Source organism: Ischnura elegans, chromosome X (assembly GCF_921293095.1).
Source record: "Ischnura elegans chromosome X, ioIscEleg1.1, whole genome shotgun sequence".
Lineage (NCBI taxonomy): Eukaryota > Metazoa > Arthropoda > Insecta > Odonata > Coenagrionidae > Ischnura > Ischnura elegans.
The window spans coordinates 5816681-5837005 of NC_060259.1; the positions used below are offsets into that span (position 1 = coordinate 5816681).

A 20325-nucleotide genomic window follows, 5' to 3' on the forward strand; every position below is an offset into this window, starting at 1 on the left:
TGACTTGCCCCCCCTAGTTATGATCCTGGGTACGCCCTTGAATAAAAATATGGGTGAGGTTGACAGAAGGGATGGACTCATGAACGTGTGCAAAATTGCCAGTAACTTGATGGACATGGCAATGTTGAATGTGTTAGCGATTTAAAAAAAGAATAAGGGGAAATTGAGTCAAAAAGATTTTCTAATCTTGCTTGCTGAAATGCTGTTCCGACTGTGGACGTTTGTGGCGCTGATGTAGCGCGAGATAGTGCTGGGAGGCAGTCACGCCTGAACGATGGCAGGGAGAGGTTGGGCAGATTCCATGCTCCCTCATTAATGACTCAGTTTCAAATGTATTCTTTGTTCGTGGAATCCTGCGATGTGAATTGCAGCGAAGTAAAATTACAGTGATACAGTCCACTATCTTTCATTACCGCAACAAACATTTTTTGGTCCTTCGGGCCGGATTCTACAAACGAAGATTTACTCTAAGGGCGTGTTGCTACGAGCGAGCTAGGCCATTTCTACGCAGCTCCGACGGACCTTGGCGGACAACGCGCGTTCTCGGCAGCGCTAATCTCCACGCTATCTCCCAGTCGGTGCTATCTCTATCATTATCTCCTTGTCGGCGCCTCTACGCTCCATACTAGGAGGGCGAGCATCTGCTGTTGGAACTCATCGCGGTTCATTGGCTGTGGTGTATCAGCGGCGGGCGGCGATCGTGTAAGCTAAGTCATACGTTTAGTCTGGTTCTTTCCTTGTCCTTTTCCTTTTTTCTTTTCCTTTACTAGACAAACACCTTATTCCCTATTCTCTTAAATTTAAGGATGGATTCTAAAGGCAAACATATGCTAATAAAGACTCGAGGTTTGGTAAAGGCGAGTTTGACCCGAATGAAGAATTACGTAGATAAGTTTGACGAGGGGTCAGATATCGTCAACTTAAGGCTTCGTATTGAGAGGATGCCTGATATCCTTCAAGAATACAACGAGGTTCAACGCCAATTGGAATTGGGTGACGATGACGATCATTTACAGGATAGAGAAACTTTTGCAGAAAGGTACATGGAAGTACTCGCAAAAATGACCTCTATTTTGGAAGAAGAGCAAGCAGACTCAAATCGTTCGGTCCAATCTTCGGATCACGGTGGAGGTAGTTCACGTTCAAGACAACTGAAGCTACCAAACATTAAGTTGCCTAATTTTAACGGAAATGCAACAGAATTTCGGCATTTCCACGATATCTTCACCAGTTTAGTCTTACACAATGATGACTTGGATGATAGTCAACGCTACTATTATTTACTGTCCTCTCTTAGTGGTGAGGCACATAAACTATTAGAGAACTTGCCCATCATTTCCGACAACTTCAAGGTAGCTTGGGATATCGTTTGTAAAAGGTATGATAATCCCAAACTTATCGCCACAGCGCATATCAAGCGTCTCTTTTCACTGACAGCAGTGAGTAAGGACTCAGTTGTTGACATGAGAGCATTGATCAATCAGTTGGTTAGTAATTACAATGCGTTGCAGGCGCTACAATTGGAAATTCCTCTGCATGAAATCCTTCTTTCACAACTTGTTCTTGAAAAACTCGACGAACCTACTCGAAAGGAATGGGAAATAAAAATGAATTCTCATCAATTCGCAAGCTTAAATGAATTGTTAGGATTTCTAGAAAATAAATGTCAGTCGTTGGAAGTGATTAAGGCCAATCAGAACGTGAAACATGCAGTAACAAGTTCCAAGCATCAGGAACACGATAAGCAATGGCGGACAAATGAAAGACAAACGTATTTAGCTGCCAATGATCAGTGTATATTCTGCAATCAATTGCATTCCCTTCATAAATGCACAGAATTTACCAAGCGAGGTGTTCAACAGCGAAATGAATTTGTGAAGCAACATTCGCTTTGTTATAATTGCCTCCAACCTGGACATAGAATGAATAAGTGCAAGTCAGGTAATTGTAGGTATTGCGGCGGAAGGCACCACACTCTTCTGCACGAGATAGAAGGCACCAAGGTGGTGTCAAGACAGAAACCTTTTTCCACCAATGGATCACCTCATCATTCACAAAATGATTTGAAAGAGGACGCCAATGGATTACAAACGAGCAATTCTCATTGTTCTTTGAAGAGTACGTCAGAAACTCAAGTACTTTTATCCACTGCTATGGTCAAGGTACGCGACAGCAGCGGAAAATTCCACACCTGTAGAGCACTGCTAGATTCGTGCTCTCAGTCTCACTTTGTGACAGAATCACTGGTGCAGCGTTTAAATTTGAGGAAAACGAGAAAAAACACACCAATTGAAGGTATCAACACGCAAAAATCTCAAGTGAAACACTGTGTTACTCTACAGATCCAGTCTAGAATTAGTTCTTACAACATCACAGTTGAGTGTTTGGTTCTACCAAAAATATCAGGAGACATACCTTCAACGTACTTGAATACAGCAAATTGGAATCTTCCAAGGGAACTTCCTCTTTCAGACCCTGCGTTCAATGAACCGGGAAAAATAGATTTGCTGATAGGAGCAGATATCTTCTTTCACATTCTCAAACCTGAGCGGTAGATAAGACCAGGACCTTATCCTGTCATGCAAAATACGGAGTTGGGATGGATTCTAGCTGGACGTTTTCATCCTCAGGAGGAGGCAGTGTCACCTTTTCTTCCTAAAAAGACATTCTTTCTTGCAAATGCGCTTAGTCTTGATGATCAGTTAAAACGATTGTGGGAGATGGACAACTTTACACAGCCTCCACGATCAAAGGAAGATGTAGAATGCGAGAAGCATTTTGTCAACAACACGACCAGAGATGACACTGGACGATATGTGGTTCGGCTACCCTTCAAGGAAAATCCTGAATGCTTGGGAGACTCACTGAAAATGGCGACAGTGAGACTTTATCATCTGGAAGGACGTATTGACAGAAATCCTAATCTACGTGCAGACTATGGAGGATTTTTAGCCGAATATGAATCACTTGGACACATGAAGGTCATTCAAGATGCGGATTGTGCTAAAACAATTTCTTGCTACCTGCCACATCATCCTGTTGTGAAGGCTTCTAGCACAACTACAAAGACAAGGGTAGTTTTCGACGCATCTGCTAAGACAACTACTGGAAAGTCTTTGAATGATATCCTAATGGTGGGTCCAACGGTTCAACAAGATCTGCAGTCGATCATACTTCGATTTCGGATTCACCAAATCGGGTTTACTGCAGACGTAGAGAAAATGTATCGACAGGTACGAGTAGATGAACAGGATTGCAGGTTTCAGAGAATCTTATGGAGAAACTCTACGACAGAACCTATAACAACCTTTGAGTTACAGACAGTCACCTACGGCACATCGTCAGCACCATTCCTGGCAACTATATGTCTGCAACAATTAGCCCAAGACGAAGAAGGCGATTATCCAAAGGGAGCAGAAATCCTTTCTCATGACTTCTACGTAGATGATTGCATATCCGGAGCATCGAATCTCAACGAAGCTCTTGAATGCCAAGACCAGCTCATTAAACTATTGAAAAGGGGTGGATTTAACTTACGCAAATGGTGTTCAAATCATCCAGCATTACTGGAATCTATTCCCTTAGAACTTAGAGAAGTGCACCTTCCACTTCGTCTGGACAGTCAAGACAAGGTGACAACTTTGGGTCTTCTTTGGCATGCAGCAGCTGACCAATTTCAGATCATCAACGGTCTTCACAAATATCAACAATCAAGATTTAGGAACCATACCACTAAGAGAACGGTGATAGGAGTCATTTCTTCCATTTTTGATCCCTTGGGTCTTATAAGCCCAATAGTGATAACTGGCAAGGTTCTCTTGCAGCAACTTTGGTTAAAGGGAATAGACTGGGACGAAGAACTACCGGACAAAATGCTACAGCAATGGCAACATTGGTTCACTCAACTTCATAAAATTGACGAAATCTTTATTGATAGGCCAGCAGTTGTAAAGGGAAGCCTTAGGGATCTTCAAATTCACGGTTTTTCAGATGCTTCCGAGAGGGCATATGGTGCTTGCATCTATATTCGATCAACCAATGAAAGGGGCCAGACAAGAGTTAAACTACTTTGTGCTAAGTCAAGAGTGGCTCCAGTGAAACGGGTCTCGCTTCCACGGCTTGAATTGTGCGCAGCTTTAGTGTTAGCACGTCTATTCGAAAAGGTGACTACTGCAGTTAGCCACATTAAATTCAAGACATTTTTGTGGACTGATTCTACGGTGACATTAGCATGGATAGCAGCGTCACCAAGTAAATGGAAAACATTTGTAGCAAATAGAGTGGCAGAGATACAAGAAAAAACGTCAGACGCGCAATGGTGTCACGTTTCATCAGAAGATAATCCTGCAGATTTGATTACCAGGGGATTAAATGCAGATAACCTTACCCATAATAGAACATGGTGGAACGGACCTTCCTGGATTCGTAGAATGCCATCTACATGGCCGAACTCAGGTAAACAAGTAATGACAGAAGAAATTCCAGAACAGAAAAAGGAAAGAAAAACCTTCGTAAGCTTGAAGGTTCAAACGTCTAGTATCATAGAAAGGTTTTCTAGTCTGAGGAAATTGCAACGAGTGATGGCGTATTGTCTACGCTTCAAAGAGAATTCCAGAACTACCCGTGTAAGAAGACAAATCGGTGAATTAACTCAGGAAGAAATAGAGAAATCACTTCAGCTTTTGATCAAGATGGCGCAGTACAGTGAATTCTGTCAGGAGATACACGACCTGAAAGACAATGGGGCAGTTAGTTGTAAGAGCAATTTAAAATCCCTGAATCCAATCTGTTATGAGGATGGAATTCTACGGGTAGGAGGCCGATTGCAGCATTCCGACCTTCCTTTTCAACAGAAGCATCCTGCTATTTTACCACAACGACATCATTTGACCAAACTCATAATCCAAGAGGAACACAAGCGACTTCTTCATGCGAGAGGTCAATTTTTACTGAATTCACTGAGAGAGAGATTTTGGATTCCCAATGGAAGGAATCTGATTAGAATGATAGTCCATCGCTGTTTGCCTTGTAGCAAGTTAAGGGCTCAAGCAACGACACAGTTAATGGGACAGCTTCCGAGCTACCGAGTTAATCCCTCAAAACCTTTTAGAAACACAGGGATTGACTATGCAGGACCTTTTTTCATAAAATCAGGTTCACCACGATCCAGAATAAGAGTTAAATGCTATACAGCAGTGTTCATATGTCTTGCCACGCGTGCTATACATTTGGAGGTAGTTAGTGACATGACAGCTCAAGCATTTCTTGCAGCTTTTAAGAGATTCATTTCTCGTCGAGGGAGGTGCCAAAATATCTACAGCGACAATGGGACTACATTCGTGGGGGCCGACAAGGAGTTGCGAAGCTTACGTGAGACCGTCAGTACAGTTCAAAAACATGATTCTCTGACTGAGTTTTCAATAAGAGAAGGGATACGCTGGCACTTCATTCCACCCCGAGCTCCTCACTTCGGCGGAATATGGGAGGCTGGTGTTAAGTCCTTCAAGTATCATCTGAGAAGAGTCATGGGAATGGCGTGCTTGAGCTTTGAAGAATTCACCACTCTTGTTACCCAAATTGAAGGATGTCTCAATTCAAGGCCTTTAGTTGCTCTTTCCAACGACCCAAACGATCCCTCTGCATTAACTCCCGGCCATTTTCTCATTGGTCAACCCATTACTTCTATCCCAGAACCAGATCTAATTGACGTAAGAATTGGCTTGCTTTCCTAGATGGCAGCAGATGCAGCGGCAGTTGCAGCAGTTCTGGAAGAAGTGGTCTAATGACTATTTGACTACGCTGCAGCAAAGGAACAAGTGGTCCATAGTCATAAAAAACCTTAATCCGGGTGCATTAGTAGTTTAAAAGGAAGACAACACATCTCCTATGTCCTGGAACCTAGGTGTCATTGAACAGGTTCATCCTGGTGTCGACGGACTTGTGCGTGTGGTAACAGTACGAACAAAATACGGAACATATAAGAGGCCCATTAATAAGATTTGTGTTTTGCCTTTAAATGAAACTGATGTTTAATTCTAATTACATTGTATTTTGTGTTATTAAAAAATGGGCCCTATATCCATTTTTTGGCGGGCGGTATGTTCCAACTCTGGACGTTTGTGGCGCTGATGTAGCGCGAGATAGTGCTGGGAGGCAGTCACGCCTGAACGATGGCAGGGAGAGGTTGGGCAGATTCCATGCTCCCTCATTAGTGACTCAGTTTCAAATGTATTCTTTGTTCGTGGAATCCTGCGATGTGAATTGCAGCGAAGTAAAATTACAGTGATACAGTCCACTATCTTTCATTACCGCAACAAACAAATGCTGATTGCTAAGTATGGGGTAGTTACCCGAGTACTCCGTGGAAGGCCATCTAAAGCCCCTAAGCCATCTCGCCTTACCAAGGGACATTTTCCTGATACTGTTCCCCGACAACCAAAAAGTGCCCCTCTAAAAGATGTGTTGTGTGCTTCAAAGAGGGGAAAAGGAAGGAAACAAAATATTGGTGCCGTGATTGTTCTTTTGGTTTGTGTCCTGCTCCATGTTTCAGATTATATCATGTTCAAAACAAAATCTATAAATATATATTCATTGAATTTTAAAATAAATCTTCTTTTATAAGAAAGATGCACTAGGCAATTAGATGCACCATTTAAACCAATGGTCATGATTTACCATACCTTTTCTTTTAGAATTTAATTTCTCTCCTTCTTTGCTTCCATCAATTTCATTTTTTTTATTTGATGGTAATGTAAAATGTGAAGTATTTTTTGAGTATAAATGAAGTGTTTTTATCATTGAGAAATGTTTTTACTTTAGAAGAGGAAAGAGAAAAAAAATGTATTAGTAGTTTGTGGTGGCCTATTTTGCCCCTTAATTTGACAAAATGTCTAACGTTGTAATTTACTTGTTGACATCTTTCTAAACATTCTGCTACCACTGAGTAGACAAAACATTAGTTAGCATTCATTCTACACCAATGTATTCATCACTTGTATGAATTAGTTAATTGTTCTACTTTGTAACTTTGTTAAACAGTCAATTTTTATCACTAAAAATTGATTTTTAATCCAGAATTTTTCAACATTTCAAATGAATACTGAATATATTGGTTTTATTGTGAAAAAAATAATGAAATATTTGTGTTTAATATTCCTACAACAAAAATAGAAATTTGGGCTCAGTGTAAAATGAAATTGCCACCAAGGGGTGGCCATGGAAAAATTAAATACCCGAAGGAGTGGTTAAATGTCCAAGCACTAACTCATGATGATCAAACTATTGCTGGCACTTTAATGAGACTATTTTGTGATGTGAGGTATGAATTACAGTTTATTGCAAATATTTATTTTTTACAAATGGACAGTGTTCACACTAGTTTCTCTTCAATTTTTTTTCTCTATTGGTTCTTTCTGGCGTTTGTCCTGGGTCTGACCTTAAGAACCAGTGGCGCAGGGAACCCAAGGACTGACCTGATCCATCTCTATATGATGCTTTGGATTTTTTTCTATTAATTTCAAAGAATGCAATGATGAAGTGGTTTATGAAATTAGTTAGAAAAAGTGGTTCATTACAAGTCTCAATGGAGAGATCTTTCTATAATGGTCTCTTGGAGACTACATTCCACTCCCTTGTGGGGGCCAGGGACCTGGTGCACTCCTTGGCTCCGCTATGCTCCAGCTCTATTGTCGGAGTGGAGTGGTCAATCACCATTTGGTTCTTTGCTCCAGAGCGGAGCAACGACAATCGGGACCTCGGGTGCTCTGGTCTGGAGTGGAGCATTTCTTGCGATGATTCATCTCCCGATTAGTTCTTTGACGTCAATGCTCCACTCTGCTCCTTGGCGGAAAATCAATGTGGGCTTGCTTCTACGGCTATGGGATGCATTGGATATTCCCTGTTGCTATTTTTATATTGAGTTACTAATACATTTTCAATGCTATTTGTGGTAGGGATTAGCCAATGCCAATATATTCCAATTTACTAATAGTGTTATGCAAAAAATACTTTTCAAATTCAGCGGTACAATCTGTGTTATATTTAATCATGGTATGTTAAATATTTTTGAATAATAATAAATAATGATGAAGATAATCTTAAGGCTTAATATCATACGTTAGTTGATATTCACTACCTATGTTGTTATATAATTTGATAGGCTTTGTGAAATCTTTTATTAATTTCACTATCACAGTAGAAAATTAGATTCCTGACAATGTTAAAGAATATAAATTCTGTAATTGACTATGCTGAATACCATTTGCAAAGTTCTTAAATATTGTCATTTTACTCTGTTCTACGCAATTTTTGTTAAAGCATGTTTCTAGATAACAGAATTTGATTGTGGATAATGAAAAACACAACTAGTTACTAGTCACGATAATTGGTTTGGATTGTTTGTTCTTGAAACGATGCCATAGTATACATTTCAAATATTAAGGATGTGGGCCTGGTCTATTCGTTAGGTGCAAAGAATATTTTTCATGGAATTTTACTATGTACACATCGATTAGAAAGAAATATACGTTAACAAAAGCACATAACATATTTTGGAATGACATGCTTTGTAATTAGAGGTTCTACTGAGCAATGTTTTAACTGATGTTGGAGAACACCAATTTTGAAATATATTTTTCTTATCATTACTCAGTCTTTAAGTGCAACCTCCAGTATTTCTGACCAGAAATAATCATGAATCATTAATGATGGGTATCAAATAGTAATACTATCCATCATTGCTACTGCAAATATGTCATCATCCTCCTGAAACTGTTTCTCCTTTGATTCTAAAAGACAAGTACAGACTTAATTACTGCTCCTTAAGCATTGGAAAATTGATATTTTGCTTGCAATATCATTGGTATTTTAATCACAACCTTTACAATCGATGTTTTACCAATGCATCACTGCATTATCAGGACCCATCATTATATTTATAGGCAATACCGTATAAGTGCGTGTAAGAGGCGCACCTTTTTTCCCAGAAATTGCAGCCGAAAATGAGGGTGCGCCTCTTACACAAACTTCTTATCTTCCCCCCCTCCCCTTCACCGGTCGCAAGTCTAAGGGGAACTGAGTGGCCTTGGTTTTCAGTGAGTCAGTCATCTGTAATCCTAGGTAGGAAACAAGGGGCAGACAGGGGAGTTTCTCCCTTAGTGACGTATTTTTAAAATGCTCCTGTTTGCTTTTCTTGTAAGCATCGCGCCGTTACATGGGTACCCCAGAGGTGAACATGGAAGATCGCACAGGGTTTTTCGCTCCGGAGGGCATGCTAAATTTACTGCCACGAGTGGGCATCTCGCAGCATTTATACTGCATATAGTAATCGGTTATCAAAAGTAGAGAAACGCGTATTTTTGAAGGACATACCTAGTTAATAGTCAATATCTGTCTTGCCAAGTAATTTCCATTGCGCTGAGGACCTAATTTTCCAAAAATCATCTTCAGACGCTAATATGAGGATTATTGCAACTGAAAATTATATTGGTGTCAAAACCTGTGCTTTAAAAAATTCGAACGAGTGTGTTCATTGTTGGACTAAATTGTGGATGGAAGAAATCAGAAATGCTTGTAAGTGAAGAGCGCGGAAGGAGAGGTCCAGGGGAAGGAGCGCGATCCCTCCGTCTTCGAAGCAAGCAACGAAATACGGAGGGGAAGGAGCGCGCTCCCTCCCCTCCATATTTCAAGCTACTAGGCTATGAGCGAAGGAGCACGGGAAGAACACGTCCAATCTCGCATGTGACGTCGTTGCCTTCAAAGCGAAGGGGCGAAGGCGCAAGAATGTGATATATGCAGTTTGCGTTGCCTAAAGTTTCCAGTCCGTCTCGTCTTGTTTGAATGCGCTTATGCTACGCTTGTATCTTCAGAAATTGTCCTGTTTGGACTATTTTGAATATTAGTAGCCTTGTTGTAACCATAAATCTTTGTGTCAAGCAATTAGAGCTTAAAAACTTAAATTCTGTCAGATATGCGTCGGGTTATATCTCTTTCTTTTTTTGAAAGCCGTGCGTGTCATACAATTATTGAAAGCTACCGAGATATCTTCGGGCTCAGTAGATGACTCACCTAGCATTTGGCCTCCATAAACTGGGAGATCGATCAAGGTCAGTTGGTGAGACGGGGTAGGAATGAAACACGTTTCCATTGTTTCCCTATAACTTGATGTTTTCCTATTTTCCTGTGGGGTCTCGGAAAGGAAAAAAAACGGCAGAGGCATTGGCTGATGGAGGACCGAGTGTGGTTCCGTTAAATCTACGACGTGGTTATTATTCTACGGCGCTGAGATTGCCCCGATTGTTGTCCAAGCTCTTGGGAAGGTTCATGCTATGTGCCTGTCGTGTTTTGCCTTAAAATTTTCCACGGCTGCAATTCTATTGCAATACTCCTGCGAGAGCATTTAAACAAAATTTTTCGAGAATAGGACAAGCGTCGCAGAGCAACGGCGTATGCGAAGAGAGGATCGGAACTCTTTCTACTCCCTCTTGTGCCGCTATTACCGCCGCAATTATCAAAATTTCCTCTTTCAATTAATATTGAAAGAGGAAAGTTTGATAACTGTCAAAATTCCAGGCGTACGTCTGCAACACCGCACGATAGTATAAAAAAAATGCCGCAAAATCTTTTTCTTCATAGCTCCGATGCTCAAAATAGGGGTGCGCCTCTTACACACGCTTATACGGTAATTATGGGCAATGCCAATTGGAAAATACACACTTTCGAGTGGAAATATAATTTCTGGAACAAGATTGACCTCGGAGAGACTGCACTCGAGAATGCTGGAACGGAGCAACATTACTGTACTTCGCTCTGCTCCGGGTTGCTCCAAAATGCTCTTCCAACTGAGTGCTCCACTCCGACATGCTGCACTCTGCTCCGGCCAGAGCAACAATGAAAATTCACTCTGATTCACTGCTGCTCCAGGTCCCTGGCCTAGCTGCAGAAGCCAATGCTGGAACCTTTACAGTAAACTCTCGATTATACGAAGCAGGATTTTACGAAGTTTTCGATTATACGAAGTGATATTGCGGTCCCGGCGAAAAGCCTATGGTAAATGCCTGGCGCTATTCGATTATACGAAGTTTCGATTATACGAAATATTTTGTATTTACGAATCTAGGACCGGTCCCCAGGAGCAAAAGGCATTCTTTCATACGAACTATGGCGAAATATTTGTCAACAAAACTAGTTACGCTGGCTAAAAACTAGTTAAGTAGCTAAAAAAATCAGCGCTTCCAACTGTGGTTCATCAAAAGTGTGAAATCGTAAATGATAGTGCAACTTTGGAGAGAAAGGGTTTGCCTAAAACCTCACGGTGGGAATTTAGGGGAAGTAGGAGTTCAGTAAAAAAATCGCGACTGACATAATGCCCCTATTTGCATGCCTATTCGTAAACATCGCATAGACAATACTTCGTAGTTAAACATGTCAGGAAGGTCGCACGGGGTATTTTGTACACCCCTAATTAACCCTTTTCACTGCTGTGAACGTACTTGGAAGACTACTTGACTAATTTTCGCCGAAGAACTTCAAAGGGTCTCTAATATGGGGCCCTTGCCTCGACGAGCTCACCCTCGCTGGCCCCTCTCTTCGACCCTCATAGTGGGGGCCTTTCTCCCCAAAAGTGACCGCTCTGACTGCATTTTGAAAAATCTATCAATCAATGCCATCATCAAAAATAATTGTTCCTATCGCACTCCTGCCAATTTGGCATTCAAGTACGTCTCTGAACCGTGTTTCTACGATCAGAAATAACGATTTTGTTAACTTTGCTAAAATGGCCAAGTTAATAAAATTGTCATTTTTCATCGCAGAAACACGGTTCAAAGACGTACTTTATTTCCTCCACTACAATCGCAAATTGCTGGAAATCGGCCGGATTCCCTTTGATAGCGCATCATGAGGATGTTCTCGAGATTGGTAATTGATACAACTAGCCTACTAGTAATTCTACTGCTATAATATCACGGCTATGGTTGATTCGTTACGTTATACCTTCAGGAAGCTGCAGCGGATAAAATCGCGGAGGAGATTAGAGGCTTAAAAGATGATTTTGAAAAATTCTTGGAAAAAGCAGGAAGAGCACAGCACGCAACATCAAACGAATATATTGCCCTTGACGATGATCTCCGGGCTTGCGACAATGGGACGCTGGTACCTGCATCGGAAGAAGCAGCGGCCGGGACTAGTCAAAATAGCAGTGACGACGAAGATGAAAGTGAGGAAGTAATTTCAGTAAATAAAAAAGAAGTACCCGCTGCCCTCCAAACATTAAGATATTTTGATCTGGCTAACGAGTTAGGTCCCCAATTTCATTCCCATTTATGCAAGTGAGAAACCATGGTGGAAGCGGCGATGGAGAAGGGCAAAAAGAAAAAATATAACAGATTTTTTAGTAATATCTTTTCGTGTATATAATAGCCTTCCTGAATAAACAACTTAAATATCTTAGGTATTGGGCTCTATTTACCACCAACTTATTTTTCAGGCTACTCGTAAGGAAGACGCACTTCTAACTCTAGCCATGAACTTTCTTCTCACACGTCTCCCCATTCTCCCATGCCGAGAGATCTTTCTTTCCAAAGTCTTTGTTTACTTCCTCCCGCGGCCTTCTGCTGATCTTGCTGACACCCACCTTACGCATCCCAAACCCCTCCTTCCCCAGAATTTCCCATTCACTCCCTCTCTAAGGTTACGGAGCTCGAGTGCGTCGCAAAAAAATACGCCCCCCAAACGTAGACTGAGGCAGAGCTGTAGGCCATTTCCCCACCCTTCTTTCTCCAACCCCCTCCACCACTCGTTATGCTCGACATAAATGGCGGTTAGGCCCTTAGAGTATGGTTAGGCCGGCTGTCGCTAAATTTCCGCGGGTGTTGGAAACAAATATCTATCTTACGCGTACTTAATAGTTGTTATTCGCTTCTAACCACAAATTTATAACATTTAATTCTTATAATAAACTTTGCAATTAATTTTTTATTACGTTTTCTAAACTGGTCGGGAATTTCTTAAGCGATCGTCGATGTTGAAGTATGAACAAGAAAGGGAATTTTGTGGTGGTAAAATTATTTAACCATCTATCACAGCATAAATCGATAACAAAAAGCCTTTTCTAGGAATTATACCGAGAATAACCACCGAAAACATTTAAATAAGACCACTAAAGACAAAAAAGGGCGTAAGAAACAAAAGTGAACATTTATTCGTGACTTATGAAAAAGGTTTGAAATTACAAAACTCGATTTTACGAAGTGCCAATTTTCCGGTCCCACTGACTTCGTAAAATCAAGAGTTTACTGTATGTGTTTGGTCCCGCTCCACAAGCTAGATAATGGGTTTTGGGCTGGAGTTGTACTCAAGTACAGGATGGATAGATGAGAAATTCTATCCCCTTGGATGCAAGCGTATCTGTGAGAATGTCTTGGTTTGAGAGCATGGGAGATTGGAGAAAAGGTGGACAATAAAGTTCATCGGTTAAACAGCCCTTATTATATGTGAATACTGAATACATGCATTTACCTATTCAATTTCTGGGTTGGGGAACTGTTGAAACTGAAGGTTGGAGATATTCCTGGTCCATACTTATATGTCATCGTCATTATAAAGGTTCTGAGATATTGAATGCTCCTTTCAAATAAAGCTACATTTGTGAAATTGTTCTTTTATGCACAAGTTATTTTTTTGAAAGTAATTATTTATATTGCAGAAGGTAAGTGCTATCTTTAAAAGAATTAATGTTAAATTATGCTATTTCAGACTGTGCGGAAACCTCCTTTGATGCAGTATATAATGGTTGATGAAGAGTGGGGTGAAGATAGTGATGATTCAGATTTTGAGAGAGCAGATCACAAGGCAGATGAGTCATGGCTCAGCCAAGGACCTTCACGAGTGGCAAAAGTGTCATCAGAGAAAATGGTGCCCCTCCCGCAATCAGCCCCTCCCGAGTTTTATGCTTTACCGGAATATTTTGTGGAAGATATAGCAGAGTTTCTGCTCTTTGCTCTGCAGTAAGTCACTCAAATAATAGTTTGGATGTGAAATACCAATCGGAACAAAAAGGTTCTTTTGGAGACTATACCCCAAAAATTCAATTCAATTTTATTTCTCCCACATTTATAGTTAAGCACTCTAATGTAGGAGCTCCTATTATTCTGCAAAATGGCCAGGACTGAATTTATGAAATACTGCAATTGATGGCATGTAAGATGTGCCTTCATTTCTGTATGAGACGCCCAAGTCTGCACCAAGGCTCGGCTTCCTAACATCCTAAGTTAGTTCCTGTTAGATGTTATGCTATCGCATGAATCGAATGAATTTGATTGTATAAAATATGATCAAACTTGTTTGATATCTTCCTCTTAACTTCTTTGATGTTGCAGAAGCAAGCAAAATGATAGTATGTATATAGATAATATGTAATATAATATGTTAACTATAAATAACGTCATATAACGGCAATGAGCTTAATGATAACAATAGCAATTACAACATTCATTAATTGAATTATAAATGTATGTTGGTAAATATAATGGAGTCAGTATTGAACGCTAACCCATGTAGGTCAAACCTTCGTATGTAAGACGCAGGTGATTTTTTGGAGCTATTATTTCAGAAAAAAAGGTGCATCTTATATGCCGTCAAATACATGTAATGGAACCATTTTTTAAAATCTGTTTTAGCTTAATCAATTTATGTTTTAGTTTAGTATGTACAGCAGTCTCCCGATTACCCGGCTGCTGTTTATCCGTGTTGTGGATTGTCTGTGCTTGAGTTCACGCTCCTTCAATGTTTTCCGCGGCCTTTATAAAAAAATAGAATGGGACGCAAAGCACCAGGACATTTGCATTTAAATGCGAGACTACACCGAACTTATCATTTCCATTGGAATATCATTCGTTAAATGGAATTCTTTTATTTACTTCGTGTCACAGAATGTATTAAGTGTAATTGGGCGTCGCTCTTGCATTACAGAACAGGATGAGTGGCAGGAAAAACTCTTGATTTATTTTAGAAGATTCTTCAATTACAGTAGAATCTCGGTTATACGACCCTCAGTTATGCGATGACCTCACTTATACGCTGATTTTTTTTGGTCCGGTGAATAACCCCATATGAACCCATGTATTTCCAACCTCAGTTATGAAACTTTTCACTTATACGACGAACTCAGTTATGAAATGCATTTTTCTAGTCCAATGAGATAAAATACCTCACTTATATGACTTTTCAGATAACTGCTCTACGAGAAGATTGCGGTGCGCGCGCCGATTTTAGTCATAGGGGTAGTATGGGCTCATTACATATATATGTCAATGGAGAATAATAAGTTTTAATAATGAGCAATGCTGTTTATTAGATAATGATTTTGATCGTTAATCCGGAATATCTATCTCTAACGGAAGATTTTCTAGAATTTTCCAAGGTTATTTTTTTTCCATCGCCCCAGTGAAATAACACCTCAATGGGCCGTTAAAAATACTCCCGTACCAAAATTTTGGCTTCCAAGGTCATCCATAAAAAAGATTATCGATGGTGATTCAACATGATGGTAAAAACAGCATGCGGGGTCTCATTCCACGGGCTAATCCCACATCCGCAGGATGAATTGAGCCGGGGGAAAGTTGCTTACGCAGCGCGCAGATCAAAACTGACCCAACTTGTATCTCAGAGGGTTTAAATGAAACAAAGTTGGACCTTGAATAGCTATTAGCTTGAATCTGCCCGGTGGCAAGCGTTTATTTTTTAACTGAACGAAAGTTAGTACAAATGCCCTTGGAGAATAGCTTGCGTCGTCAGTCGTAACGTAATCATTGAAGTCAAATTCAAAACACGAAAGATAAGGCAGTTCCTTTCGACTCAGGAATGACTTAAAACCATTATATCGAAATACATGAAGTGTCCGGTGTTGTGATCAGATATGGGGAAGCAAAATATTACGTGAAGATGAGTCGCATGGCTTGTGAGTCGAAGTTCACGGCGCAGAATTCGCGGAAGAATGCTGACAGAGAAGCTATACCCGGTACATTCAATCTACTAATGCAAAAATTTCATGGGAAAATTCTTTTTTAATGCGTAAATATTATTGAGAGGGGAGATTTTTCCGAGCTCTTAATCTATTTTTGTTCATTCATCAATGATGGCAGTTGCGCAGTTATTTCAAATGCTCACTTATCCCTTTCACTCCCAAGCATTTTTCAGTATCCATACCCAAAATTCCCATGGGTTTTTTTATGAATTTATTAGTACTTTTTGTAAAAATTCTTATGGATTTATTTTAGGCTTTATAGACATGAAAAAAAATCACACATATGTAGAAATAAATGACGTTTTCAAAAATGTTAATTATTATCATTATGTATAATGTTTAGTTTTGCAATAATAAATTTATAAACTTAATTCTTTTAAATTTTTTTATGAAAAACATAATTTCATGGCTTATTTATTCATAGTATTTTTTTTTATTTTGCAATTGTTGAAAACTGTGTTATATTAAGAATTTAGTTTTTGACAGATCTACCTAATTTTTTTTGTAAAAATAGAAAAAATGTTGTCATTAAAATTTAATTGTTAAAAGTATAAATTAAATTATATAAAAAATACCTAAGGATAGAAAAATATGTATACATTCATTATAAAAATAAATTAAATAATAAAACATAATAGTTTATGTGAAATATTGTTCTAAGCAAGCGGCCGATTTATCGGTCGCTTGGGCGTATTGGGTAGGAAGGCCGCGACCGATATATCGGCCACTTGGGAGTGAAAGGGTTAAAAGAAGTGATCTAAGCACCGGAAAAGTCTTAATCATGGAATATCCCGGGTACCAGTGGCGCAACTAGGAATATGCTTTGGGGGTGATGATAGAACCTGAAGGGCGGCTACCCCCCTGCGAGGCAACCGGAATTCCCAGAAAATTAAAAAAAAAGGCATGCCTGTAAATATGTTTTACATCATTTTGGCACTTAAAATTTAACTTTAAGCAGATGCAGTTGCTGTGTATCAAAGCTAGACTTTTGTTTAATTTTTTTAAATTTCTCTGAGGCTTTGGAGGGGGATCCATCCCCTCATCGCCCCACCACAATTACGCCTCTGCCGGGTGCTCCATATTATCTATGGCATAGTATTTAGAGGGAGGAAACTGACAGCTGGGGTCATTTTGGCCATGAGGTAAGGGAGGGAGTATAGAAACCCTGTGTTGGAATTAGCCAGGTTGTAACGACAGGCTTAACCAGGGCTTAACGTCCCATCTACCGGACAGTGTGTTGCACTGGAAGTTCCGTCCACACTACTCTCAAGCAGGGATACAGCCATCTCTGAAAACTTTCTGCCTCGGCCAGGACATGAACCTGGGTCCATAGGGTGTGAAGCCTCCGTGATGCATTAGTGAAATTTTGCTGCCTAATTACAGGGTTAATTTGGATGACTTTCCTCAGGTATTTAATTTCTTCAATCTCCAATCTTGGGTTTGCCTATAGGGGGTAAAATGTATTTCCTGAAAACTGCTTTTGATGAGTCAACTTTTTTTAAAAATTGGCTTCTCTGTGAACATTTCGTGATCATCATTCCGAAATTTCTCCAGTATGGTAGCTTAGTGCCGGAAATGCTAGACGTTAAACCGTGGGAAATGTTGTTCAAGAATGCATAATAATGTTTCTCTTAAAGTAACACATCATTTGTGGTGTTGCTTGAGGGTAAATAAGATTGTTAGGCTTCAATTTCTTCCCTCCAAGTGAGTAATTGCATCCTGGAAACAAACCGGCCCCTATAGGAAAGGATTTCATGCTGAATACTGAAAAACCTCACATATGAAACTTTTTTTGGTTTTTCATTGAAAGTTTCATAAGTGAGGTTCTACTATATTAACCAATTGCAAATTAAGAGAAATTTTATCTACGATATTTAATTGCATATTACAAATTGCAAATGTGCAATTTTACGCCGTGACTAGTCAAGGTCAAACTGGAGAGGAAGGGAATTAGAGTGGAATTGAAGGCAGCGGGCGAAGTGGAAGTAGAGAGAGCATGAGTCATAGCTAGGCAGTTGCCTGTGTGGATAATTTACCTGGTTTCCTATAACCCCTGCTACGTGATGGCATGGTCGCGTGCCCGTTGCCTTCACAGGAGTACCATTTTCCTGTTTTCCACTGTGGTCTATAAATGAAAGCTCGTAATGATCCTGGAAAGCAATGTAAAATTACAGACGACATGCGTAAATAATAATAGATTGTTTGATTTACATAATACATGGATGAAAATTGCAAGACATTTGAGTGAAAGTTTGAATTATGCGTGTTTTGCGATTATGTATTCGTGCCGCATCTCCCCATCATTAGCCCGAATTATCGGAAGTTTGCCGTAATACAGTGGGAATCGATTACAGTGCAAACCAAACAAATGCCTCACACATGACAACCATAATATTAGCATAGAATATTCAAGTTTAAATCATTTACAATATGCCCTCACACTCTTTATTCAGTCCCCGGGCCAAGTGTGTCGAATATTCTAGAGTGTACATTATATCTATTGCATATCCTGGTAAGAGGAGAGTTTTCACCCTATTTTGTGTTATACCATTTCCTCAAAAACAGTTGCACTGCAGCACACTTTAGGCCCATAAAAGGTAATTAAAGATATCATTTGTGTGTCACTAGTACTATGCACAATATCATACAGATCACTCATTAAATCATCAACATTAAATCACTCACATGTCTCCTAATGTCCAGTCTCTACACAGTGTACATTTTTAGCAACTCGTCTGAAGGAACATGATTATCCATTGCGGGATACTCATATACTAGGGAAGTCCCATACTCCCGGATATACAACAGCCTTATAAATCTTGTCTGCCTTTTTTCAATAATTTACTTGTACCTCTTACAGTAAAGAGATCAAAGTGCAGCACAATACTGTAACCTGCTCCTCACAAGAGCTGAGCATAGTTCAATAAGTGGTCTTATTGCGCTAAAGCATTTAGTTGCTCTCAGTACGTAACCTTAGTTCCTCATTGAGAATGAAACTATCCCATGTATGTGCCTCTTGAGGTTCAAGGTACTTGTGAAATTTCTCTCTTTCCAATTTGATTCCACTCAGTGTATAGTCAAATATTATATTGTTAACTTTTCTTGAGAATGTTAGTACCTGACATTTGGCTGAATTAAATTGAAGCCTATTGATCTCAGACCAATCACTTAATACATATATTTAAATCCTCTTTTAACAATATACTGTCATACTGTGTGCCAATCTTACAATAGATCTTTACATCATCTGTAAATATCATTACTTAAGAATTACTTATATTATCAGGTAAGTCATAAATAAATATGAGAAATAACAAGTTTGGTTCTTGGGGTACTCCTGATATGACAGTATACATAGCTGATTTACAGTTTTTAAGTACAATATATTGCTGTCTGTTGTTCAAGTATAAGTTCAATCACCTTTCATATGTTTACAGGTACTAAAAAGGTTCAATAACCTCTGAAGACACATCCACCAAATTCAATTTTGAAGTTATCAAATCATGATATATAGTATCAAAAGCTTTCCCAAAAATCTGTATAGATTACATCAACTTTACCCCTCTCAAATGTAGCACAAAAAAATTATCAAGTTACAAAGATTAGAGACAACAGATCTGCCTTTTGTAAATTCATGGTAAAAGTTAGACATTCTTGTTTTAAAATATGAATACAAATGTCAATACAAAATACATTCAAACACCATAGAATAAACAGACGGGATTGAAACAGGGTAGTAATTGCCAATTTCTCCCTTATGCCCTTTCTTAAAGATGGGACGTACAGCAGACTCGCGATTATCCGGCTGTGGTTTATCTGGGTTGCAGATTATCCGTGCATGATTTTCACTCTCGCTCAATTTTTTCCGTGATATTTATTAAAAAGCAATGAAACCGGATGCAAAGTCATCGGAATAACTACAGTAATTCTCGGATACACCGGGCTTATTATTTCCGTTAGAATCCCCTTCGTAAAACGGATGGGATCGTGCGCCATCTGCATTCACGGGAGTACCGTGTTTCTGTTTTCCAAATCTCGCAGTGCGTGACCTCACTCCGTGATCACAGATGCACGTCCCGCAGCAGTTGCAACCCCCACAACTTGTGCGAGACGCGACTACGTGGTGTGGTGCCTGACAGTGTAGTTTCTGACGTCGAGCAGTGGTTTTGAACCATTTGTGCAAACAACTTTTCTGTATCCGTGATCACGCAGCAATGGATGTGTGGTTTTGGAAACCAGGCCTTACATGGAGCATTGATAGTACGAGTACAACCATATTATCACCTTGTATGATGTTAGGCATG

At 39.7% G+C, this 20325-nt stretch overlaps 1 protein-coding gene across 3 annotated transcripts in view; it reads left to right on the top strand.

The window, feature by feature from the left end:
* The window catches only part of LOC124170624 (ubiquitin conjugation factor E4 B), a 302332-nt gene that overhangs the window by 186045 nt on the left and 95962 nt on the right, over positions 1-20325 (top strand). For all 3 annotated transcript variants that reach the window (XR_006867521.1, XM_046549465.1, XM_046549466.1), the window contains exon 14: positions 13753-14003. Coding sequence is in view for 2 of the 3 variants with exons in the window: in XM_046549465.1 (XP_046405421.1) it covers positions 13753-14003 (251 nt within the window). In the remaining variant the exon portion in view is untranslated. The remainder of the gene's footprint in view (positions 1-13752; positions 14004-20325) is intronic.